The sequence below is a fragment of the Kogia breviceps genome, chromosome 1 (assembly GCF_026419965.1).
Source record: "Kogia breviceps isolate mKogBre1 chromosome 1, mKogBre1 haplotype 1, whole genome shotgun sequence".
NCBI lineage: Eukaryota > Metazoa > Chordata > Mammalia > Artiodactyla > Physeteridae > Kogia > Kogia breviceps.
The window spans coordinates 86,727,423-86,751,799 of record NC_081310.1 but is presented as its reverse complement, the minus strand read 5'-3'; the positions used below and the strand labels follow the sequence as shown (position 1 = coordinate 86,751,799).

Sequence of the window (24,377 nt, the reverse complement as noted above, 5' to 3'; positions counted from 1 at the left end):
AGTGACTTTCACCCTTGAATCTGTGTCACCACATGGGCCGTCTTGGGGCAGCAAAGGGAAGCCAAGTGGACAGGCATCCCAGCCCCCGTCCCCAACACACACACGCACGCACACACCACCCCCACCCCCGCGTTGGTTCCTCCTCCAGCTTGGCTTGATAGTCTTTTTTATATTTTAGCATTCTAGATAAGATTTTTGTTTGATGGGGAAAGAAGGGTTTTGCTGACCAAAAACATAAGTTGGAAATGGTGATCTAGTTTGTCCTTTCATTTTACACGTTAGGATCTGAGACCCAGAGAAAGGTGGCATAAGAACCCAGGTCTCATCCTCTCAGCCCGTGCCCTTGTCTCTTTCTTCTCAGCCCTGAGTCCTGCTGCTCTAGTCCTTCTGGGAGTCCCTTACCCTACTTGCTCACTCCTTTTCCGTTAGCTAGAGGCCCTGGGCCTCGGCGCTCCTCTTTTCCACCCCACAGACCACAGGCCTTACGAGGGAGCCCGTGTTGCTGAGTTGGCTGGGCTGGCAGGGACGGCGGAGGGGAGGGGCCGGGGGCCAGCGGGCCTGGAGGACCCTGCTCAGCCGGGCCGCCTCCCACGTCTCCTCACAGACGGTCGTGCGCATCTGCTGCATTCGCAGCTTTGGCCACTTCGTTGCCCGCCTGCAAGGCAGCATCCTGCAGTTCAACCCAGAGGTCGGCATCTTTGTCAGCATCGCCCAGTCTGAGCAGGAGAGCCTGTTGCAGCAGGCCCAGGCCCAGTTCCGCATGGTGAGTCAGGCTTCCCCTCCCTGTCCGCTCCTCTCCCATGGTCTCACCGAGAAACCCAGGGTCAGGCTCAGACACACTGGTGGCCCTCGACTGAAGAACCTGGTCATCGGGGCCGGGGAGACAGCCTGGGGAGGGAACTGAGGGCTGATAGGGAGTGAGAGTTGCTTTGAGCAGGGACAGCCTGGCACCGGGCCTGTATGTAGACTGACTGGGGATTGAGGGCCATCTCTGTCACCTCCTAGTCTGAATTGAGCAAGTCACTTAACCTTGCTAATTCTGTTTCCTCATCGGTTACACAGGAATAGTTGAATCACCTTTATGGGGTTGCTGTGACTGTGGAATGATAGTGAATGGCAGGCACTTTGTACTTTGCATTATGGAGTGTGTGCTGTGGAGTATGTGTGCTCAGCAAAGTGCTCCTTTCCCTTCGCTTTTCAAGGGATGAAGACTGAGGAGTGGAGGGATCCTGGCATCAGACACCGTGCAGGAACCCTCCCGTCCCACAGAAGCCTCAAAAAGTAGGAGGTGGCCTGTGTTACCTCTTTTCCAGTCAGTCATTCATTCCACAAATATTTACTGAGAATCTGCTCTGTGCCAGACCCGTCAGTATCCTAGGCATGAGGGTTACAGCAGCAAACAAGACAGGCCTTTCTCTTGTGAGGCTAATACTTTGTGAGCAACACTGTGGGTTCTTTAGTGGGGCCTGCACAACCCTGGGCGTGTCGTCCTCCCCAAGCTAAGTGGCACCAGTACATTTGGGGGGGTGGTGTCTGGCGCGGGAAGCACGGCCCACGTGTCTTGGCAAGCCCAGGGGTTCTTCTTCATCTCAGGCCAGTCTCCTCCCCCATGTTCTTCCTTTCCCCAGCCCCAGGCTCCCCGACCTCTGAGCACCCCCTTCCTGCGGATGGGAAGGGGCACAGTCTCCCCAGAAACCCCCCTCCTTGCTGCTTTAAAAGCAAGCACGTTTTGTTAAAAACTAACCTTTTGTGTTAAGACTTTCATTGCTGTTGCATAGGGGAAAACACGGGGTTACAAAAATAATTATGGAAAGTCACACAGCTTCAAAAAATGTTAGAGTGTTTGCAGGCATTTCCTCTGGCCTGAAGGTCCCGAAGACTCCTCCTGGGGGCACGGAATACTTGAAAGCCCCTCTGGTGTGGTGCTAGACACCACAGGCCACGGTGGACCCAGGCCACGCTGCCTGCTGGGACTGCCTCCTGCTCTTCCTGAGTCATGTTTCCACCCCAAGGGGTTTATCCCCTGGCAGCAGCAGCATGGTCCTTGTCATATTGCCATCTCCCATCATTTATCGAGAGTTTTCCATGTGCAAAGCTGCTTTGCATGTGACATCTCATTTAACCCTGTAACAGCCCTGTGAGGTGGGTGCTTGCAGCCTCATTTTATAGACGAGGAAGTGCAGAATGACAAAGGAGGAAGTATCAGTGGCAGACCCAGAGCTCTGGAATTGGAAAGACCGGGCTCTTGTCCTCGTTCTAAGCTGCTGTGGGAGCTTAGCTTCTCTGCAAGCCAGGCGGGGCGCTGCTTCTACTCTCTGGGCTCTAGTGTCTGCCTGGTTTAGGGACCCCTCTTTCCCGATGGGTCTGGTCTTCTGCCTCCCTTCTTTGCTTTGTCTACCAGAGTTTCTCGAAGAGGACACTTCGCAGGCGGGTAAGAGGTGGACACTTCATAACCATAGTATAATTATCAAAGCTAAGAAGTTAGGATTGGTACAATCCTGTTAATTCTAGACTTTATTCAGATTTCACTAGTTTTCCTGTAAATGTCTATTTTCTTTTCCAGAATCCCACATTACATTTGATTGTTTTAATGTCTCCTTAGTCTTTCCATGTCTTTTTTTTAAAAGAAATTATTTATTTATTTGGTTGCGCCGGGTCTTAGTTGAGTCAGGCGAGCTCCTTAGTTGTGGCATGCGTGTGGGATCTAGTTCCCTGACCAGGGATCGAACCCATGCCCCCTGCATTGGGAGCACAGAGTCTTAACCACAGTGTCACCAGGGAAGTCCCTTTCCTTTTATAATCTTGACAGTTCTAAGGAGTATTGTTCAGTTGTTTTGTAGAATGCCCCTCACTTGGCTTTGTCTGGTGGCTTCTTATGATTAGGATGAGATTATACATTCCAGATTAATATTTTAAAGCATCACTCTGATGATGCCAGTTTGCTCGTCAAACAGCCTTCAGTGGCTCCCCATGTCTTTTAGAATAAGTCCCCATCTTTAGACCGTACTAAGGAATTTGGACTTCATCTAGAAGACAAAGGAAAACCGTCACAGGACTTTTAGTCAGGGCCATGGTGGACAGCAGATGGTTTTTGAAAGATGGCCTTGGTTGCAGGCAGAGAAAGTGAATTGGGCTGGAGGCAGAGACCAAAAAGAAGGTGGTTATAATAGTCAAGGTGGGAGGTACTGGCTTAGACCAAGGTTGCACGTTGAAGATAGAGGGATGTGAATGATATTTTAGGAGGTACAGTTGACGGGACTGGGAGGCTGATAATTTCTGGGGCTGAAAGAGAGGGAAAAGTCAAAGCCAGCTAGCTTTCTGGCTTGGCAGATGGTGGTTTACTTAGCAAGCTGGGGAACACTAGAGGATGAGAAGCAGGTTGGGCTGTCAAGTAGGCATTTGGGTATGTACGTCTGGAACTCAGGAGTGGTCAGGTCTGGGCTGAAGCTGCAGATTTTGGAAGAAGTTGGCAAGTGGATGATGATAGAAAGCGAAGGGGTGCGTGGATGGTACCCCCTGGGAGGAAGGACAGATTGAGAGGAGCGGAGGTGGAACCCTGAGGCACAGACAGGTGCCATCCCCTCCCTCTCTCCCCGGGAGGCGTGAGCTTCTGTGGGCTGCTAATGGAATGTGTTCAGATTACACAGGAGGGATATTTTTCCTCCCACGCCTCCCTTCCCCTCACTTAGCAGGAGTGATAGAGAGCTGACTTTATATGAGGCCGTACCTATTTCAGACCCCAGGAATCCCTTTTGGTCCTTCTTGATCACTGGAGGAAGGAATATTCCCCCAGCTTCTTGTCCAAGCTTAGCACCTGGTATTTTCCCCTTGTAGGCACAGGAGGAAGCTCGGCGGAACAGGCTAATGAGAGACATGGCCCAGCTACGGCTTCAGGTAAGAAGTTGGGGCCCCGCGCTCCTTCTGCTCTTGATCTGGTTATTGCCTAAAGCCCCCGGCACGTCCTCAGCCCTCCAGCTTCAGCCCCTGTTCTGCCCGCTGTGGCTCTCCACCTTGCCCTGGCTACCCTCCCAGCCTCCTAGACTGCCTTCCAACTGCTGACTTGTCACTGAGCTTTCGTGCTCCCTTCTGCCTTCACTTCTGTCTCTTTTCCTTCTCTTTCTCTTCCTCTTTCCTTTAACCCTTGTTTCTGTCTACTTTTCCTATGAGGCCATTCGTCGAAGGGGTCCCTTGTTCCCATTGGCAGCAGGAGGAGCCCCATAAGAACCACCTGGAGTACCATTCTTCCCCTGCCCAGGCTGCACGCAGCTCCACCCACTCTGCCTTCTCTCAACAGCTCGAGGTCTCTCAGCTGGAAGGGAGCCTGCAGCAACCCAAGGCCCAGTCATCAATGTCTCCCTACCTCGTCCCCGACACCCAAGCCCTTTGCCACCACCTCCCTGTCATCCGCCAGCTGGCCACCAGTGGCCGCTTCATTGTCATCATCCCAAGGACAGGTAAGTATATTGGAGAGGTAGGAGCAGAGAGTGTGGCTAAAAGAGAATCTGGCTTGGGATTGAGCGACCCTTACTTGGGTCCAGCTTACACACAGTGGCCTTGGTCGAGTCCTGCCACCTCTCTGCACTTCAGTCATTTCATCTGCGAAGTGGGCATGACAATCCCTGTTAAACCCTGACTCACAAGATGGTTGGGAGAAACAGATGAGAAAATCTAAGTGAAAGCAGTTGGTAAGTTGCCAAATACATTGTTGGCAGAAGGTCAGTCTTTGAAAGAACTTCAGGATTCCTGTAGGAGTTACGGTCCCTTTTCCTGCAGTGTGTCCTAGAGTGAGTGCAGATGCTTCTGCAGAGCTCCATGTCACGACAGCCTGAGCTTATCTGTTTTGTCGTTCCCCCACCCCCATCTTGCCCGCCAGTGATCGATGGCCTGGATTTGCTGAAGAAGGAACACCCCGGGGCCCGGGATGGGATCCGATACCTGGAGGCAGAGTTTAAAAAAGGGAACAGGTGAGTGCAGGCCTGGCTGGACCTGTGCTGAGCCCAGACAACAAATGCGTGTGTTCCTCGTGTAAGACAACGTGGCCCCTGCTCACAGTTGGCTCACTGCCTGGGGAGGGAGGCTGAAGACATAATTAGAAGTCAGGGTCTTAGGTGCTGAAATAGACAGCGATTGGAGGAACCAGGAGCCCTGTTGGGGAACAGTGACCTGCTGTCCATCTACCTCTGGGGCAAACATGAGATCACTGTGACAGGGGAGAGGGGAACAAGCCCCCACCTCCAAGCTGTGGACTCCTTTGCAGGACGTTCTCCTGCTCTAGGTGATCAGGTTGACCAAGGTGGGAGTGCCTTCATCGGGGCTTCCCATGGGGCTGGGGGGACAGATGGCAGTGTATAGGTGCTCAGCCCAGCACAGGCCCTTCCTTCTGGCCTTTGGGGCCAGAAAAGGACTAGACACTGGGTGTAGGGAAGAGGGAGAAAGCTCCCTGCTCTCTGCTGGCTGGCCCACCCCTCCTCTGCATCTGCCCTTGCCTGGTCAGAAAGCTGCACAAAGCCTGCTTGTTTGGACCTTGTCTCCAGAAGCACTGACTTGAAAAGCATCTGCTGCTTCTCCCCTCCCAGCTCCTCCCCAGGGAGGAACCAAAGAATTGATGTTATCAGGAGGAAAAGCAAGCTGGGCTCAGCAGCTAGGAAGCCACTTCAAAATGACTCCAAACAGACCTGTGATGTGGGAGACGTGCCCCCCCCCCATAAAACTGGGTCCCCTGCGCCACAATGGCCTGCTTTGTATGAGGTGCCCTCCCTCTCCCCTGCCCCCAACCTTCACTCTCTCGTCTCCTTTGCAGGTACATTCGCTGCCAGAAAGAGGTGGGGAAGAGCTTTGAGCGGCATAAGCTGAAGAGGCAGGATGCAGATGCCTGGTAAAATTTCAGCCCCCACCCCTAGAACCTCAGATAGGCTGCCTACCTTGCTCCTCTGTGGGCACTCCCCAGGACAGAGGGACAGGGCTGGAGAATTCTGTAACAGGCAGCAGGACCAGCGTGGGGCCAGGCTCATTCTGCCAGAGGCCTCCTGCAGGTCTCACCTTAGATGGAGTGAGAAGTTGCTCCAGCATCTGAGCCCCCGTGGCCCTGAGATCCTTGGGCTCAGCTTCCTCACTCATTGAACCTTTGCCCAGTCCCTGTAGCATGTCCTCCAGGGCCAGCTTCCAGGACCCACTGCTCTGGGCTGCCTGGTTTCTCTCGCTCTCTCCTGGTGCCTTCCTCACCCCCAGCTTCCCTTGTGCCCTGGAGATCTGTGCAGGCTGTGCTAATGCTGGGGCTTGGCCTACCTTCCCCCTCCCTGTTCCCACCAGGACGCTCTATAAGATTCTGGACAGCTGCAAACAGCTGACTCTGGCCCAGGGGGCAGGTGAGGAGGACCCGAGTGGCATGGTGACCATCATCACAGGCCTTCCACTGGACAACCCCAGCACGCTCTCAGGCCCTATGCAGGTGGGTCATGGGGTGATGTTTGGCAGAGGTGGAATGGGGAAGAGGTACCGGAGTCAACTCCCTCAGACCAGACAGCTTCCCTTTTCCTCTTCCGTCACCCCTTCCCTAGCCCCTCAATGACTTGTCCCAGAGTTTGGGAGGTCAGACCCTCCTCCATTTGTCCTCCCCCCAATTCTACAGGCAGCCTTGCAGGCCGCTGCACATGCCAGTGTGGACATCAAGAATGTTCTGGACTTCTACAAGCAGTGGAAGGAGATTGGTTGAGACCGACCCCCAGGCCCTGCAGCGGGGCTGACTCCAGATCTCTCCTGCCCTCCCTGGCAGCCAGGACCACCACCTGTAGTCACCCCACCACACGCAGACTCACGCACGCACACAGGAAGGAAGCCCAGCTGCATACAGGCTGCAGGGAGGGCCCAGGAGCCAGCTGGGAGGGTGGGGTCCCCCTGTTGCCAAGGCGACGTCAGGAAAGCAAGGAAAGTGCTTGGAGCAGGAGAGGCCTGTGGGCCGCTAGCCAGCCTTCCTGCCTCAGCCCTGCTTTCCCCAGGGGCAGGTGGCAGGCACGGGTGTCTGCGTTTCGTTGGAGTGGTTCCTGGACCTCTGAGGGGAAGGGACAGCAGAAGGGGCCCTTCTTCCTCACCCAAGACGCAGGGTGGTTGGTGCCAGGAGTTTGGGCCCTCTGGGCCTGGGGGTAGAGTTGGGTAAAACCAGGTGTCTGGGTGGTTCTCTGCAGACCCTTCCTCTCCTTGAGGACCACCCATCCCCCTCTCATCTCCCTTTGCAGGGGCTGGGCAGCTCTGGAGCCTTGGGGACTCTTAAGGAAGAGGGGCCTGGAGCTGCCTGCATCAATAGCAGGGCAGGGCTTAGATCCCCTCCTGCTGCAGGGGCTGCACACCCATTGCCCCACTTCTGTTTTCTGTCTCCCTTCGTCTAGCTTCCAGGGCAGGGAGCAGGCCCGCGACGGCTGCAGGCAGTCTGGCCTATATGCCAATGAGGGCTTCTGTGCCCACCAGCCCCATGGTCACTGCGCTTTGTGCTCTGGGCTGCTGTGCTGGGACAGAGTGGGATGCCAGTAAGAGGAGAGGGGGGTGAAGTTTGAGACCACAACCCCCCTTACTATCTAGGGAGGGACCTGTGTTCGGATGGACAGCAGAAAGGCGAGGCCCCTTGAAGCTGCCTGGCCAGGGACCCTCTGCCCTGATGGGCTTCCCTACTTTTGTCCTTCCCCGGGACTAAAGGCCTGGAGGAGCTGAGCATGGGGCTAGCTTCTGGAGTGTTGAGGTGAATGTGAGAGCAGAGATCATGAATAGCTCAGGGCAGTGAGTGGAGCAGCAAGAGGGGGGCAGAGTGGGGGAGGCTGTGGCCAGGATTGCCTCGGCCCCTCCCCCTCGGGCTGCACATACAGCTCGGGCTGGGGGTTGAGGGTCGGGGATCTCAGCTCTGCTGTTCCCCCACCCCAGCGCTAGCCTAGCTTCCCAGACTGTTCTCCGAGGAGAACAGGCTTCCTGCCTCCTTCCTCTAAGACAGCAAGTCTGGGACAACCTGGGGGGAGTGGGATCACCCCCACTTCCAGTCCCTGACAGAGACTGAGACTGAAGCATCACTTAATAAAGACCCCCAGAAGCCCACTCCTTGTCTCCTGGTGCCTTTCTGTACAATTTTATTGGGACATTGGAGATTATATGCTGAAATGGCAGTTTGGCAAGATTTCTTTTGAGTTGGCCCGGTTGAAGCAAGAAACCAGCAGTTGGAGCACAAACTCCAGAGATGGTTTTGATAGATGTGAAGTTCATTGAACTGAGCTGCTGCCTTCACAAGGGTGATGGGTGAAAACAATATACAGATGATCCTGAACAACATGCGGTTTTAGGGCGCTGACCCCTATGCAAGCAAAAATCTGCACTTGATTTTACAGTCTGCCTTCTGTATCTGCAGTCCCACATCCACGATTCAGCCAACTGGGGACCGTGTAGTACTGAGTACATTTTAGTGTAAGAAAGCTGCATATAAATGCAGTTCAAACCTATGTTCAAGGGTCAACTATTTTGAAGGCTACGTTGCTCCCTGGGGGTGGTTTACGGTTTTCAGCTGGGTCCTCTGAATCAGGGAGAAACTTCGTCAAAGGAGAGGTGAGGGTGAACCTTGAAACCAGCCTCTGAGTCTTCAACCCCGTCCCTCCGCAAGGACTGACACCTCAAGTGTGTCTGGGGAGTGGAGAAGCTTGGTGAGCCCCTCGTGGTTGAACCAACATTTACCAAATGCATTTGCTCTGGATTCTGACCAGCACCAAGGCGCTGAGAGGGAGCGAAGCACAGTGAGAAGAGGTTTTGGAGAATTCAAATTCAGGGTTTGGTTTTTCCTCTGCCCGGCTTGAGGCAGAGCCACCATCAGCTCCTGGGAGAGCCTGGAACCCTGGAGCCGTGGGGCAGCCTGGTCTGAGGGGGGCGCTCTGCACCACCCTGGCTGCATCCTGGCTAGGGCCCTGGTCTCTTCCGGCCAGTCCGCTCTCAGTGGGGTGGGGTCAAGCTGGAGGGGCTGGCTGTGTGCTGGAGCCTGAGTGAGCTGCCTGCTAATGGGGCTGGGCCACCCCGCACTGCTCCCTGGAGGCTGGACAAGGCTGGGATTGTTCTCTGGCTCCCCTTTGTCTCCCACTCCCCGCCCAGGCCTGGCCCGCCTGCCCGCCACTCTCTTCTCCCTCCCATTGGCCCGGCTGGCAAGAGCCAGGGACTCCACCCGTGGAGCCCGGGGCCTGCCGACCCACCAGCTTAGGAGCGCCCATCAAACTCTGGGTAAGGAAGCTCACCTGGGGCCAAGACGCCCATTCTGGGGAACTAGAGGCGACTCGCCTGCTCCGGCCGGCCCCTCCCCCATTTCCATGGCTACAGCACAAACTCTACTTCAGAGACCTCTGAACCCCAATGCTGAGGGAAGGGGCCCTGAGGGGAGCTAGAGGCCAGCATCGTCCTGGTCCACCCCTCCCCCAGGCAGCTGGGCCGCACTCAGGATAGGTCAGAAAAACCCCATCCCACTTCCGGAAGGGGTCATCTATCTTAGTTTTTTTTTTTTTTTTGGCTGCGCCCCGAGGCTTGTGGTAGTGGGATCTTAGCTCCCCGACCCGGGATCAAACCCAGGGCCCCGGCAGTGAAACCACAGAGTCCTAACCACTGGACCGCCAGGGAATTCCCGGGGTCATCTATCAAATCTCAGCCAGGGTGCAGGGACTAGGGACCAGGTCGGCCTTGTGTCCAGCAGGGTCCCCAGCACCCAAGCTCAAGGGCAGAGGGCCCCCAAAATGTTGAAAGACAGGAACAGAGGCTTGGGATTCAGGCTGGCGGTGTGAGGGCCCAGAGTGTGTGCGGAGCAAACACGCACACAGAGAGTAGGCAAAGCGATGACAGGAAGAGGTGCGGGATGGGGCTGGAAAGTTTTGGCCTGGAGAAGTGGGAGGAGTGTCCTGTTCTCCCTCCTCCCGGGGCAGTTCCACCCGCCCCGGTGGCCCAGCCCATCCACTTGTGTCAAGGAATGTGCCTGGGAGAGGTGGCCTGAGAGGCGGGCGGGGCAGCAAAGCTGTGGCCACCTGGAGGCAGCACACAGGTCTGAGGCTGAGGGGCCGGGGCTCAGGTGGGGCAGGGACCCCAAATGCTCCCCGGGGCACAAGTGTAGTCTTCAGAGAAGAGCCAGGCATCCCCCTAATTCCTTGTCCCACCGGTAGGCATCTGGCCTCTCCAAGAATTCTCCCTGAGCACCCTAAGTTTTCTGTGCTCAGCCCAGGCACTGTGAGCCAAGGGGCTTTCTGGTGCTGGCAACGGCGGTGGTGGTGTGTGCTTAGGCTCTCTCTGTGATGTCCTCCGTTAATTCAGGGTTCTTCTGAGACAAAAACTGGGGGTTGGGGACCTGGCTCCAGGGTCCAGGGTTACTGAGGTAGCCTTCTGGCTGAGGAGGACCCTCCACTCCTTGCTGAGTGGAGGCTGACCAGCCCCTCTCAATGGGGGAACTAAATAACCCTCAGGCTAGGCTGGGGAGGGGTTGGGGTTATGACCACTGCGGAAGCTGGGCCAGCCTCCCCTGGCCTGAAGGAAGCGGCTTGGTGGTCAGCTGCCACCTGTATGCATGCCTGCGTACACAGCGTACCCTGGGACTCAGTGACCAGGTCCAGCCTGGACCTGGGCGAAAAGGGACCTGTGGATGGGGGCAGATACCTAATTCCCCCCCTGCCCTTTGTCTCTAGGTCAACGTGGAGGTGCCGGGCCACCATGCTCAGTCTCAAGCTGCCCCAACTCCTTCGCGTCCACCAGGTCCCCAGGGTGAGGGATTCACCGACTCCTACTTCTCAGGGGACTGGCTGGGGCAAAGTTTCTTCTCTTTTTGCAAGTGCAGAAGTCCCTGCTGTAGGCTATAACTCTTATCCCTGCCATTTCAGTGTGGGACTCTTCTGTTCTCTAAGGAACAGGCTGGTGACCTGCTCCCTAGAGCCCAGAACACTCCTTTATCCAGTAGCCTTCCTCAGAGCACCCTGTGTCCATCCTATCTTGTCCCTTTACTCTGCCTCTTCTGTTTCTCACCTGCTCTCTGGGCACTGGAAGCTGTGGTGAGATGGGGTTGGATTTAGTTTGACTTTGGGGCCATTGTGATCTCCAGCCCATTCCCTTCAACCCTGCTTCCAGAGAAAGGGTGGGACACAGTGGAGTCCCTTGGAGAGAAAGGGTGGGACACAGTGACTCCTCTCCTCTCCCTGCCCCCCACAACCCAAGGTGTTCTGGGAAGACGGTATCATGTCTGGCTACCGCCGCCCCACCAGCTCGGCCTTGGACTGTGTCCTCAGCTCCTTCCAGATGACCAACGAGACCGTCAACATCTGGACTCACTTCCTGCCCACCTGGTGAGGGAGGCTCTGTCCCAGGCTTGGGCCTCGAGCTCAAGGGGGTACTCAGGCGGACCGGGACCGTCCGGGCCCGCGGGCTGCACTGGGAGTCGCTGGGGGTCCGGTGGCCTGAGCACGTGCCTGCCGCAGGTACTTCCTGTGGCGCCTCCTGGCGCTGGCGGGAGGCCAGGGTTTCCGATCGGAGCCCTACCACTGGCCGCTGCTCGTCTTCCTGCTGCCCGCCTGCCTCTACCCGTTTGCGTCGTGCTGCGCGCACACCTTCAGCTCCATGTCACCCCGCGCGCGTCACATCTGCTACTTCCTGGACTACGGCGCGCTCAGCCTCTACAGCCTGGGTGAGCCCCGCGGCGGAGGCGGGGGGCGGGGGCCCGGGGGGCGGGAGCGTTCCGGGGCGGGGCGGGGGTGTGGCGCAGGGTCTCCGGGGCGGGGCCTCAGCTCCCCTCCCCCTCCCCCCCCCCCCGCCAGGCTGCGCCTTCCCCTATGCCGCCTACTCCATGCCGGCCTCCTGGCTGCACAGCCGCCTGCACCAGCTATTTGTGCCCGCCGCCGCACTCAATTCTTTCCTGTGCACCGGCCTCTCCTGCTACTCCCGGTGGGTTCTCGACCAGTGGTGAAGGGGAAGGCGGAGGGACAGGACAGGGCACCCACAAACACTTGGACACCCAGGACCGCTGGGTTGTGCCTGCGTTTCACTGCTCTTGAACAACATTGGTAACAATGGGACCGTTTATTGAGGACTTGTGCCCAGACCCAGACCCTGTGCACCAGCACCATCCCTACGCTGTCTCTAACTCTCACAACCACCTAAGAGGCAGGTGTCTATCCCCGTCTAACAGCTGTTGTCACTTACAGAGGAGTCATGTGGCCTAAGGGCTTTCACAGCCACTAAGCTACACTGACATTCCATCTTGGCCAAAGGTCCCCTGCCCTCCTCTGACCCCCACCCCAGCGTAAGGATGGTGACCAGCCTTTCACTCCCGCCTCCCAGGTTCCCCGAGCTAGAAAGCCCTGCGCTCAGTAAGATCCTCCGCACGGCCGCCTTCACCTATCCCTTTCTGTTCGACAACCTCCCGCTCTTCTATCGGGTAAGGTTCCTGCTTTCCTGTCCTGAACCTCACAGTGCCCACTCCCAGCCCTGCCCCCTCGATCCCTGACTCAGCCCTGCCACCCACCCTGCTAGCCCATCACCCAGTGCAGCTGTGCTCTCATCCTCACCAGATCCCAGACACATGATGTCCACCCCCAAAGCCGCTCCCCATCAACGCTGCTTTTCCTTTGCCAGCTCGGACTGTGCTGGGGCAGGGGCCACAGCTGTGGGCAGGAGGCACTGAGCACCAGCCACGGCTACCACCTCTTCTGCGCGTTGCTCACTGTCTTCCTCTTTGCCTCCCACCTGCCTGAGCGGCTGGCACCAGGACGCTTTGATTACATCGGTGAGAGCAGACCTGGCCTGGCCCAGGAGGGGATGGGGAGACAGCTCCCCAGAGCACAGAGTGAACTGAGTAAAGGAGAGCATTCTTTGCAGGGCCCTCAGGGTCCAGGCCCAGCCCGTCCTCAGATAACAAAACCAGCAGCCTGTAGGCCAGGGGCTCTGTGCACAGCAGCTCACTCACTCTTGCCAATAACTCTGGGAATTGGGTTTCTCATTCCCAGTTTTAGGGGAGTAGCAGGCCCAGAGAATGTGGTGCTCACCATGGGTCACCGGATGAGTTGGGGCAGTCCTGGGGATGGGGTATGTGCCCTCACCCGCCCATCCTCCCCACAGGCCACAGCCACCAGCTCTTCCACATCTGTGCAGTGCTGGGCACGCACTTCCAGCTGGAGGCGGTGCTGGCTGATATGGGATCTCGCCGAGCCTGGCTGGCCATTCAGGAACCGCCGCTGGGCCTGGCGGGCACAGTGGCCACACTGGGCTTGGCGGTGGCCGGGAACCTGCTCATCATTGCTGCTTTCACAGCTTCCCTATTTCGGGCTCCCAGTACGTGCCCCCTGCTGCAGGGTGGCCCGCTGGAGGGGAATACAAAGGCCAAACTACAGTGAGGCCCCAGCTCTGAGCCTGCCCTGGAGGGAAGCAGAGGCCAGGTCCCCCCGTGCTGGGGAGGAGCCCAGACCCAAGCCTGATAAGATGGGGGCACTTCTGAGCCTGGAACCAAGAGGAGTGGCTGAGGAGAGAGTGCGGAGATCAGAAGGCAGAGGAGAGGAGAGGGGCTGGGGGGCTGGTAGAGAGTAGGAGGGTCAGGGAGGGTGCTCTTGATGGGGCTGGGGGAAGTGCTGAGGGTCTGAGAGGGGAGGTGCGTATGTCCAGGCTGGAGCTGCCCCACCCGCCATCGAAGGCTGGGATGGGGAGGTGTTGGGCCCTTTCATTTGGTCCCATCTCTGGTGCTCCTGGAGTTTCTGCTCAGCCCAGGCAAGAACTAACGTGACTAACCCAGGCCCATCCTGAATGCTTATTAACCAGGCCGGGAGGCCCGCTACTGCCCCCACCCCCAAACCAGGCAGTACCATCTGCCGGAAGCTATTTGCCTATGGCGACGAGGCTGTCTGTCCTGGTCACAACCGTGTACTCCAGGCGTCCAGGTCTTTGGGATCTGCTCTATTTGGGTGTGTCACGGATGGGGCAGTGGGTTGAGGTGGGGGAGGGTGCTGGGCTAGAGAGGAGAACCCTATTTAGACTTTAGGAAGCCACCTTCAATGCTTCTGGACTGAGGCAGGGATAAATAAATAACTCAACAACAGATTCTGGGAAGCACTTTCTGGGACTGAAAAAGGTAAAACCTCCTCTCCACTCCCCATCCTCCCAATACCTCCTCCTCACACTCCATAGATGGACAAAGAATTCCGGAGTTTATTCTGGAGCAGCTGGGATGATGCTCCCAGCTGCTGGGATCTCACATTTGCCGGGCAGGGAGGTCACGGCGAGGGGAAGGCGAGAGGTCCCGGAGAGGAGCCCGAGCTGGGGGCTGCCAGCCAGGCCGGCAGGGCTGAGAGCTCTAGGCTGTGCCGTAGAAGCGCTGATAGGCCTCCTGGAAGCCAATGTGGTCAGCCAGCTGGTCACAGGCGGGGTTGAGCTCACACACCTCCCTCCTGGGCTCCAGCGGATCTGGGTAGGGGGCTGGGGCTCTGAGAGCCCAACACACCGGCATCAGCCTCCACGCAAAATGCCTGCCCCTCCTCCCACTGCACTCGAGGCTCCAGAGTCCTCCCACAGCGGCCGCTCCTCCCAGCCCATCCTGGAGGTGCAGTGCCCTGGCCCAGCACCTCCTTTTCTCTCACCCCAGCCCATGATCCAGGTAGCGCCTGAGTCTCTTCACCACCTCGCTGCCCTCCTGTTTGGACACAAAAGCTGTGAAGCAGAGGGTCAGGGGTCAGGTGACTGCGAGTTTGGGTGGACAAGGTGGGGAGTAGGCTGGCCTTCCTGAGAGCCAGATGGGAGGGGGCAGGAGGGGAGAATGGGACTGAGGGGACCAGGGTGAGACAGGGGTGCTGGGAGCGGGCAGCACCATTGAGTGACACAGGGCACAGCTTCCCATCAGGCCCTGCCTCATACCTGCACCTTTGCCAGACTCCTCATCTCTGGGCTTTGCATCTGCAAAAGAAAGGAGCCCAGTTCACCCCTGCTCATCCCTAGGGCTCTCCCTCTCCTCCCCTCTCCCCTCCTCTCTGGCAGCTGGCTCTTCCCTCCTCTCCCTCCACAAGGACAGCGGTGGGGGCAAATGGACTGAGCCCACAGAAAGGTGGTTAGACTGCCAATAGGGCCTGCCAGTGGAAGGGGTGAGGAGAGGTGAGGCCATGCTGCTTTCCCCTCGCAGCTCCCGCGGGCTGGGGCAGGGGTAGGGGCACTCACCTGCCCAGCCAGCGAGGCAGAGTGTGGCCAGGGCCAGTAGGGCGAGGAACATGAGGGGTCTCATGGTGTGTCTGTCAGCGGCTGCGCTAGGGCTGCTGCTCAGGACTCAGCTGGTCTGCCCCTCCCAGCCTCCAGCACTGTTTTATACTCTCTGGGCTGTGCCCCAGAGGCAAGGGTGAGGGCGGGTCTTGGGGGAATCTACCAGGGCTATTTGGGGGTCATCCGCCTAGGCCAAACCCCAAAGGATGTTGTGGTTGGAGCTGCGGCTGCCTGGGCAGGCCCCTGGGAGTGATGGAGGAAGGTGGGCCTCAGTCCAAGACTGCCAGCCTCCAGACAAGGTCCCCAGCCCCTCCTCAAGGGGGTCGCCCCAGGTCCCCCAGCCCCTACTCACTCTCCCTCAGAGCCCCAGCCTCAGTTTGAGCACCAGCAGGGCAGACCGGGAGGAGTAGGAGGGGGAGCCTAGAGAGGAAGGGGGGCCCAGAGGTCCAAAATAGATTTGCACAGAGCTGGGCTACAGCCTCCCACAGGCTGATTTCCACTGTCAGCCCTGTGGGCAGGAGCCCCACTCAGGGAGGGAGGGCCGCTGCCCCAGAGAGACCTCAACAGCAGGCCTGGCATGGGGGCGGCTTGACTCTGCTCAGGCCCTGAGCCTCGGGACGGGGGAAGGGGTTGGGGCAGCATAAGGCCAAGAGCCAAAAGCCAACACAGGTGTGGCCAGGCATGAGGTAAGGACAGCCCTTCTGTCTGCGACTGGCCAGGTGGGCACTGAGGTGGGAACCCCCTTCCCCATGCCCCGCGCACCTCTGAGCTCCTGACCGCTCCACCCCGATCCTTTTCCTGCCCTCACAGCCTCCCCACTGCCAACCTGGGGACCTGTCCTTCGAGGGGCAGAACATCCAGCCTGAAAAGCCCCTCCCCACAACTGAAAGCCACTTCTGCCTCAGCTCAGCCTGGAGAAGAGGGTGTCCTCACCCACCATCCACTCACCAGGTGGAGACCTGCCAGACGAAGCACTGCTGCCTTCAACCCACGGCCGGTGGCTGGATGTTTGGGTGTGTCCAGGAGGAGAGAGGAGCCACTAGGCTCAATTTGGGGGGTGGGGTTGATCATCAGGGACCACCCTGCCATCTTCCCGAGTGTCCCCGCTGCTCCTAGACAGACCCAACCAGGCCTCTTTCTACAGAGTTAGGGTGAAGCCCTCGCCAAGGAAGAAAGTTCTGCCCCCACCCATACCCACCCCCTTCACCCTCCAGTCTGGAGGAAACACCCACCCTGCCTTCGGCTAAGTCACTCCTGATGCCCTGTGGCCCTGGCTGGGGAAGAGGGGGTTTTGAGAAGCCAGAGGACAAAGTCCCAGCCATTTGGAGGGCCCCCTTGCTCCATGTTCGAGCACTCACCAGGCGCAAACACACACCTAGGGAGGCCCACCATAGAGCTTTTCAGAATCAACCCAAGGCAAAGAGAAGGGCAGGTGCAGCTGGACAGAGTGACACCCTCCACCCCCAAAGGCAGCTTGTCCCGGCCTCAGGGAACCCAAGACTCCTGGTTTCCGTGACAAGGGGCTCCACTGCCCTTCCATACATGATGGTCAGATGCACCCCCCACCAACCCACCCCAGCCTGGATGCTCTCAGAGCCCTGCAATGGGGCCTCCATTGGAGCCAGGACTCTGGAGTCCAGGGTAGGATCTTGGCCCAGGAGAGTCCTGGGAGAGGCCCAGGCAGAGGGAACATCCTCACAGATTACAGTGTGGTGGAGGAAGTTTATTTGCGGATGTGGGGAGAACATGGCTCGGGCTGGCCAGCAAGGGGACAATCAGTGGTAACTGAATTACAGATTCCCTAAGCCAGGTCCCAGGGAGGTCTCAGGAATAGGCGATATGTGTGATGCGGGTAGGGTGGGGGGTTGGCCTGAACCTAAAGGAGAGGAAGCATGGTGCCTAATTCCCAGGGTGGGAGCTGGCCAAGAATCCTAAAGTTAGAAAACAGGGAGGAATCTGAAGGTAGTGTGTGTTTTTGACCCCAAGGGAGCCCCAGAGGCACAACGGCAGTGGAGACAGCTGAGGCCTCCTTCTCCGGCAAATTCCATCACTGCTTAGGGACTGTTCTGGGAGGCAGCTCACTCAGGCCCAGCATCCTGGACCACAGGCCCTTGACCTTGACTGCCCTCTGCTCCTGGGCCGGGCCCTCTCCTCCTCACTCAGGCTCCCCCAGCACGGCCACCAGCTCCTTCTGTTCTCTGTGTAGAGCCTGACATCAATGAGAGAGAACAGACAGACTGAGAGATGAGAAAATCCAAACCCTTTCCCTCTACTGTCCTTGACTCCAGGCCTGGGTTTCCCCCAGGATGATAAGGAAGCGGTCTGTAACTCATATCACAGGCCCAGCAGGGCATATTAGGAAATCCGCCCGACTCAGCAGTTGTTTATGGCAGGCTGGGTGCCATGGCCACCTGGGCTGGGCCTCCCCAGAGCACAGCCGATTTTCAAAAAGGGCCCCTTAATTGTCCCCCGATCCTCTGACCTCACCGGAGATTTCTAGCAGAGAAACTTTCTTAAATTAAGTGGACTTTCAGCTAGGCTACAGACATGGGAATTGTAGGGAAAAGGGCTCTCTGAGCCCACACAGGGCTCAGCACTGAACACTCAATCCAGCTGACCTGCTTCAAACAATGGTTAGCATCTGTGGCTGTAATGGGAGAGGTGTGGCTATAAGAGCAGGGGGCTTCCTTCTTCCTCTTAAAATAGAAGCACTGAATGTCAGAGCTGGCAGGCATTGGGGATCACTATTTGGCCAATTTGGAAGCCAAAGCCTGGACAGGGGAATGACCCTTTGGCCTCATGCTGATGAGGCGCCAATGGCAGAGCAGCCGGAGGACTCAGCAAGGCAGCCCCGAGAGTACCGTAGACAAAACTCTCAACTGTGGAACCTGTCCCAGGAGACGGCGCTAGGCTGAGGCCTCGGTTATACCACCTGGGTGTCTGCTGTGTAGAGCCTGGGCCACTGCACTACACTACACTACACTACACACCCCCAGGGCCAGTGTGATACAGGAGGAGGCTGAGGGGGTGAAGATAAGAGGAAGCAGAGCAAGGCACCAGCCTTTCTCCTGCTGCCGCCTCCCTGAGGCTTGGGGCCTTGCTGAGGCTGGGGCAGGGCCTTCAGATTGCCCCTGACTGGTCTTGGGAAGAAGACCAGGGGACCTGAGAGCCATGGATCTGGGGACTTATTCCCCTCGGGAATAGGAGGGTCTGTCCCAAGAAGGGAGCTGTCGAGTGGCCACAGGTAAACATAAGTTGGACATCTAAATGATGAAGAGAACCCAATAATGGGCCACCGTTCAAGCCCCACTAGAAACCCTCTTTTGGAACTACATTTTGAGCCGGCAAGAAAATCCATCTCATCACTCTGTAGTCACAGGTGCTATTTGCGTCACCCAGCCTGATTACTCTCGTCCCCCTTATTCACCAACTTGACCCCAAGTGACTGTGGGCCACTTTCAGAAATTAAGTTCACCCTCAAAGGACACATATTTGTTGCATAGAGGATATGTTTTAGGTATGTTGACGGCTCTAGAAGTCATTCTAATGTACACATTTTAAAGGTACTGGGCAGTGGTCACGTGGAGTAGAACCACCATGGCTACAGAGGATTAACCCTGACCCTGACATGGAGGAGCCGTCCCTGGGCAAGTCACTCGCCCTCCCTGGGCCCGTTTTCTCCTCGGCTGCAGCAGGAGAGCACGTGACTGAGGGCAGGGCCGGGACACTCACCTTCCAGGCCTGCTGCCGGGCCTGGACCTGCAGCTGCAGCTCCTCCACCTGCCTGCGCCCGGCCAGGACGGCATCTGCCAGCTGCCTGTTCTCGGCCTCCTGTTTCTGCACATGGCGCTGCAGGGCGTCCCGCTGCTGCAGAAAGTAGGGCACCACAGCGCTGCGCAGGTCTTTCTCTGGGATCCCACTAGGGCGCCTGCAGGGCCGCAGGGGGGCGCAGGGGTGGGGATAGGGAGTCGTCGTGTGGGGTAAGGCTTCTCCTTCCAAACCCAGTCCGTGGCATTCCCACCTTCAGCCTCAAGCTGGGCTGGCTTTCAAGGCCTCTCCTGTGGTCCCTCTTACTCCCAAGACCCAACCGCATGGCTCCTGCTCCTGAGGGGAATGCTAACCCCTTGTCCCTTAGCTTCAACTCCCAGGAACCCATCTCTCCTCTTCTCACCAACCCGCACCTTAGCCCTCCTCCTCATCCACAGACACCCCCCTTCAGCTGTAAACCTCCAGGGCTAGAGATGACTTTCCTCAGTCCTTGTGACCATGTGCCTTGCTGGTGCATCCACACCATGGGACTGTGAGCTGGAGAGATAGGGGGTAGGTGGCGGCCTGAGAGCAGGCCCAGACCCCAAGGGGCCCTGGCTGGCTAATGTGAGAAGATAAAGGAGAGACAGGTCTGAGGAGGCAAGAGTTTAGGGGGTTCTGAGTGCCCAGAGTGAGGAGATAGGCCAGTTCCGATGGGCAGTGGGGTAGAAGCCACTGTAGGTTCTTTAAAAATTCTTTCTCAGTTATAAAGGTTAATTCTCTTAAGTTATGAATGTCACAAAGCATTAGCAAATTGAAAAGCACAAAAAAGGTTTTTACTGCTCCTGACCTAGGATTCTGCTCAGGCAAGGAATGGAGGCAGGAGGCAGGAGCTCAGGCCACTCACCATCTCGGTGGCCTCAACTCTCCACCCCTGTCCCCAGGGCCTCCTTCTCCGTCCTGCCCAGAACAACCTGGCAGCAGGGCTGCCCACTGGAATGACAGCTCCGGGAGAGAAGGTCTTTCATGTCTTAGTCACTGCTGAATCTCTGGCATCTAGAACACTATTAGGCATATAGTAAGTGCTTCTAAGTATTGGTTGACTGAACAAATGAATAAACACCAGATGCCTGGGCCAGACTAATCGATGTAAGACTCCAAACCTCGCTATTGTGCCTCATCCCACTCCCTCTACCCTCTCTCTTGCAGGCCAGATGGGCCCTGAAATGAGCTCCCCGGGAAGATTTCTCTCATCCCAGTCACCTCAACCCCCTGGACAACATGCGCTTGCCCCCAGCTCTCCTCCCCCAGAGGGGCTATGCATTTGTCTCTCTGCTCTGGGTCACTGTTTGGTTTTGGTCCTCTCCACCTGTCCCTGTCACAAGGTCCTCTCAGGGGCTGAGAGCCCAGAGTCTCATGCATATGGGTCCATCAGAAAAGCTCCTTAGGATGCTGGACTGCTGCCTCTTTCCCCGCGAGCCCTCCCGTGGCCGAGGGAGCAGGTACCACCCTTCTCACCAAGCCGGCTCCTTGCAGTCCTTGCTTTCTTCCACAATCGCATCCAGCGCATTCAGGACAGCTTCCAGGTTTCCCTCCGCTTTGATTTCAGAGATTTCCTCCTGAAGAGAAAGGAGGAAAGAGCTATAGTAATACCAGACAATTCCATATGCTGAACTACTAACGGCACTTAGTAAAAGTTTAGCTAATTTAAGTTCTGTCTTTATAAAAACATTCCAACTTTCCTACATGTGACTCTTATAATTAAGAAAATAAAGTATAAAATAGAATACATGTCAAAAGTGCCTGCAGCAAGCCTCTCCTCCTGCACGTCATCTCTGAAGGCTGCATCCCTGCTGTTGTCCCCACAGCTGAGCACGCTCTGCGGACAGCACACATACATTCTGATGCTTAACGAAGCCCATCCTGGAGTGTGACAGCATGGAAGTTAAACTCCCAAGAGGGATCACTTAAAGACAGGAATGGAATCCTGTCCTTTTCTGTATCCCCTCCGGTATGCAGTTCCAATGAATTCAACAATTTGCTAAATGCCTCCTCTGTGCCAGGCTTTGCACCAGGTGCTGGAGAAACACAGAAGAGTAGACCCAGGCATGCCCTTGCTGAGTTCACAAGGTCAGGTGGGACAACAACTATAAACTCAATTACAACACAGGGCAACGAGAGAAGGGGCATTCAAGACACCCCTGTCATGTGGAGGGAACGGACGATGGCCACTGCAGCTTGGGGGCACAGAGGACAGTTTTGGGGACTGAGGGTAGAGAGGGGCTGAGGGCAGGGTCCCTGCCTTCAGGGGGCTGACGATCTAGAGGCAGAACCCAAGCCAATAGTACCTGCTGGGCTTCTTGCCACTCACCTGGATAGATGTCTGCAACTGAGTTACAAACTTGTCATAGATGCGCTGTGTCATCTCAGGCTGCAACTGGTAGAAGCACTTGTAACAGTCGATGAATCTCTGGTAGCTGGGGGGAAGGAGAGAAGGCAAAGGTTGGGGGGTTCAGAGTCACTGGCTCTTGCCTGGGCAGCCCTGCCCCTCATCACAGGACTCTGAGCCTTGTCTCCTTCATGGCGCTGGTTAAAGGCAGTGGATGCAAAGTGTCTCATCTGCAGCTCCAGTCTCTGAGGATGGCTCAGCCCCACCAGTCTCCCCACTTCCTCTCAGCAGAGCCCCAGTTGAGTTCAGGTGTCTCCCTCTGAAGGGTGGGTCACAATTAGGCCAGCCGTGGTTCTTAAACTTGACCTTACCAAGCACCAAATCACCAGGAGAGATTGTTAAAACTCAGATCGCTGGGCCGCACCCCCTCAGTTTTGAACAAGCTCCAAGGTGCTGCCGGTGCTGCTGGTCTGGGCACTCCACTTTGAGAATCTCTGGTCATTCTAGTCCCCCTGCAGGGCTGTGTTAGGACAGGACACGTGGTCTCTGGGAGAGGTTTCCTTACTCCTAAAAAGAGCCACACAGGAAGGAACTGATGTCTGTAGGGCATGACTATATCCAGGTGATGCCTCTAGCTCCCGGCGACCATGGAGGGCCTGGTCTGAGAGCAGAGTTTCTACCCTAAGGAGGCAGAGCAGAAAGAGGGAAAGGACCTGGGTCTCTGAGAACATCAAGCTGCTGAAAACACCCACCTGGAGCAACCCTACCTTGGGGCTTCTTGTTAGTGAGCTAATGGATTTCTCTTATTGTTCACACCATTTAAAATCAGGTCTCTGTCACTTGGCAGCAGATACACCGCTTGTAGCTGGAAAGGTCAAAGGGTACCCAGTACACTTCCAACGGCTTGTTCTTCTTGGAAAAAGACACTCAAATAAGGTAAATGGCTGTCTCCTCTCCCTCCTCGTTTTTGTGCGTGTCTCTCAGCCTGCTCTCTCAGGCCCTTCCCCTCCACAAGTGTTCACTGAGCACCTGCTATGTGCTGGGTGCTCCGGGTCAGTGAGACTGGCACGGCCCTCCTAGAGCTTCCAGTAGAGGAAGAGATGGCAGCAAACACAGAAACTCACATGTGAATGTGGAGAAGATTACTTGTGAAGAGTGCCTGGAAGGAAAAGGACAGGGGTCATGGGGCTGAGAGGGTGTATGTACCATGGGGATCACCTGTAAGTGTGGAGGTGGTCGGTGAAGCCAACCACCTGATGAAGCAATGTTCAAGAGACCTCCAAAAAGTGTCTGAGGAGGAGTCCTGGAACACAAAATCCCACCCTGATGCTTCGCTATGGGCCCAGATACCCCTCAGCCATGTGGGCCAGGCTGCTGGGCTCTGGACAAACAGGGGGTTAGGTATCTGGAACCCCATGCATAGCCCCCACCACACCCAAGGAGTCACTACTGGGTCCTCCCTTTCTCATGGCTCTTTGGGCCTCCTGGCCCAATTCCTACCCCAAAAACAATGTCTTCTGAAGCAGGTGCAGTGTGAGAGCAGTGGTGTGCTGAGGCCAGCTCACAGTGGCTTGCAAGAGATAACTGTTAAATTTCTAGGAAATCTGTGAGCCAGTTGTTAAACACAGCCATTATTGAAAATTAAATTATACAAAGTTACAATAAATTATATTAAAAACAAAGGTACCAGGACTTCCCTGGTGGGGCAGTGGTTAAGAATCCACCTGCCAATGCAGGGGACATGGGTTCGAGCCCTGGTCCAGGAAGATCCCACATGCTGCGGAGCAACTAAGCCCGTGCGCCACAACTACTGAGCCCGTGCTCTAGTGCCCACAAGCCACAACTACTGAGCCCACGTGCCACAACTACTGAAGTCCGCGCACCTAGAGCCTGTGCTCCGCAACAAGAGAATCCACTGCAATGAGAAGCCTGCGCACCGCAACAAAGAGTAGTCCCCGCTCACTGCAACTAGAGAAAGCCTGCACGCAGCAACGAAGACCCGACGCGGCCAAAAATAAATAAATTTTTTTGTTTAAAAAGATACTAACTGCTCAAAACATATGACTTCCTAATCATTCTACACATTTTACTCTGCTCTGGAAGCTGTTTCCATCTATGGTCTCGATCTGTGGAAACAGGTGTGCTGCTGCCCATCTCTTCTCTACTGTGTGTACTGATGCTACGCTGGTAAGCTTAGGAGTATTTACACCTCAGAAACTGGCAAACACTGCAAGCCAGGGCTTTATTTCAGGAGAGCTGGCTGTACGCACCTACCAGCACACCTCTGGGTAAGGGTGACAGTCTCTCATCCTTCTGAGGGTACACATTCGATATCAGTACCCCTTGGAGGCTAAACCTAGGTACCAAAAGGACAATATAAAGATGACAGGCATCATTTCAACCCGCAGCAGAGCCCCAGACATCTTGCTGTTTTGCCGCTGACCCCACGAGCCACGCAGTCTGTGGCTACATGGAATGTGGAGGGATACACGATGCCTGACAAAGCACAGCTGGAATTGATACCGGGTAATTGTGGCTTGAAATGGGTTTGGCTCAAACACGGGAGATCCTGTTCCTCCTCCCAGCCCACTCGCCAGGCACATCTGAGCTGGGTACATCTCCTCCCAGTTCAGGCGGCTGGCAGCAGACAGTGCCCAGGGCAGGGGTGAGGATAATTCTGCCCACCAGTGCTGCCCGTCAACGCTTCTGGTGTCCCCTTTGGGGTCTGAGACTTCAGTGAAAGTGAAGGACCCAGAAACATGCACACTGTTACAAACACACAAGATGGGAAACATATGCTCCAAGGACATGGAGGGAGAACAGCCAGGTTAGAGCCCAGGAGGAAAGTGATTTTCTTTTTTTATCAGAGTATAATTGCCTTACAATGTTGGGTTAGTTTCTGCTGTACAGTGAAGTCAATCAGCTATATGTATACCTGTATCATATCCCCTCCCTCTTGGACCTCCCTCCCACCCTGCACCCCCATCCCATCCATCTAGGTCATCACAGAGCACTGAGCCGAGCTCCC

General features: G+C 56.4%; 4 protein-coding genes across 10 annotated transcripts in view; 2 read left to right on the top strand and 2 right to left on the bottom strand.

Moving 5' to 3' along the window:
• Nucleotides 1-8,076, top strand: part of SMG5 (SMG5 nonsense mediated mRNA decay factor) — a 28,522-nt gene extending 20,446 nt beyond the window's left edge. For both annotated transcript variants that reach the window (XM_059054932.2, XM_067038165.1), the window contains 7 exons: nt 605-763; nt 3,835-3,894; nt 4,295-4,454; nt 4,874-4,964; nt 5,801-5,875; nt 6,310-6,448; nt 6,629-8,076. In XM_059054932.2, coding sequence (XP_058910915.1) covers nt 605-763; nt 3,835-3,894; nt 4,295-4,454; nt 4,874-4,964; nt 5,801-5,875; nt 6,310-6,448; nt 6,629-6,712 — 768 coding nt within the window. In that variant the 3' untranslated portion in view covers nt 6,713-8,076. The remainder of the gene's footprint in view (nt 1-604; nt 764-3,834; nt 3,895-4,294; nt 4,455-4,873; nt 4,965-5,800; nt 5,876-6,309; nt 6,449-6,628) is intronic.
• The window catches only part of PMF1 (polyamine modulated factor 1), a 44,899-nt gene that overhangs the window by 3,209 nt on the left and 17,313 nt on the right, over nt 1-24,377 (bottom strand). Inside the window, exons 2-5 of one of the 4 annotated variants that reach the window (XM_059055427.2) lie at nt 21,332-21,437; nt 20,479-20,579; nt 18,946-19,141; nt 16,916-17,422 (exon numbers count right to left, since the gene is read on the bottom strand). In XM_059055427.2, the coding sequence (XP_058911410.1) occupies nt 17,369-17,422; nt 18,946-19,141; nt 20,479-20,579; nt 21,332-21,437 (457 nt within the window). In that variant the 3' untranslated portion in view covers nt 16,916-17,368. Of the gene's footprint in view, nt 1-16,915; nt 17,423-18,945; nt 19,142-20,478; nt 20,580-21,331; nt 21,438-24,377 lie in introns of those variants that run through there. The other 3 variants (XM_059055419.2, XM_067038287.1, XM_067038267.1) reach the window with 3 other exon arrangements.
• On the top strand, nt 9,129-20,107 carry PAQR6 (progestin and adipoQ receptor family member 6). Of its 3 annotated transcripts, XM_059055525.2 has the most exons (8): nt 9,130-9,237; nt 10,677-10,752; nt 11,200-11,327; nt 11,460-11,665; nt 11,796-11,922; nt 12,319-12,415; nt 12,613-12,763; nt 13,096-14,065. In XM_059055525.2, exons 2-8 carry the CDS (start codon nt 10,702-10,704, stop codon nt 13,368-13,370), a joined length of 1,035 nt encoding a protein of 344 aa, XP_058911508.2. In that variant the 5' UTR covers nt 9,130-9,237; nt 10,677-10,701; the 3' UTR covers nt 13,371-14,065. The 3 variants fall into 3 exon arrangements, with proteins under 3 accessions (XP_066894276.1, XP_058911508.2, XP_066894290.1); XM_067038175.1 differs by having other exon boundaries at nt 9,129-9,237; nt 12,613-14,065; XM_067038189.1 differs by lacking the exons at nt 12,613-12,763; nt 13,096-14,065 and adding an exon at nt 16,024-20,107.
• On the bottom strand, nt 14,152-16,811 carry BGLAP (bone gamma-carboxyglutamate protein). The gene is made up of 4 exons (XM_059055511.2): nt 15,175-16,811; nt 14,878-14,916; nt 14,604-14,673; nt 14,152-14,450 (listed from the first exon to the last, which is right to left on the bottom strand). The coding sequence occupies exons 1-4, from the start codon at nt 15,236-15,238 to the stop codon at nt 14,321-14,323; spliced, it is 303 nt and encodes a 100-aa protein (XP_058911494.1). The 5' UTR covers nt 15,239-16,811; the 3' UTR covers nt 14,152-14,320.

Bases quoted from the DNA above. Each gene is read 5' to 3' on its own strand.
- PAQR6 (XM_067038175.1), top strand. From the start codon at position 10,702: ATGCTCAGTCTCAAGCTGCCCCAACTCCTTCGCGTCCACCAGGTCCCC. The intron at 10,753-11,199 runs GTGAGGGATTCA...CCACAACCCAAG, and splicing joins GCGTCCACCAGGTCCCCAGG to GTGTTCTGGGAAGACGGTAT. The intron at 11,328-11,459 runs GTGAGGGAGGCT...TGCCTGCCGCAG, and splicing joins ACTCACTTCCTGCCCACCTG to GTACTTCCTGTGGCGCCTCC.
- BGLAP (XM_059055511.2), bottom strand. From the start codon at position 15,238: ATGAGACCCCTCATGTTCCTCGCCCTACTGGCCCTGGCCACACTCTGC. The intron at 14,674-14,877 runs GTATGAGGCAGG...TCTGCTTCACAG, and splicing joins GGAGTCTGGCAAAGGTGCAG to CTTTTGTGTCCAAACAGGAG. The intron at 14,451-14,603 runs GTGAGAGAAAAG...TTGGGCTCTCAG, and splicing joins TACCTGGATCATGGGCTGGG to AGCCCCAGCCCCCTACCCAG.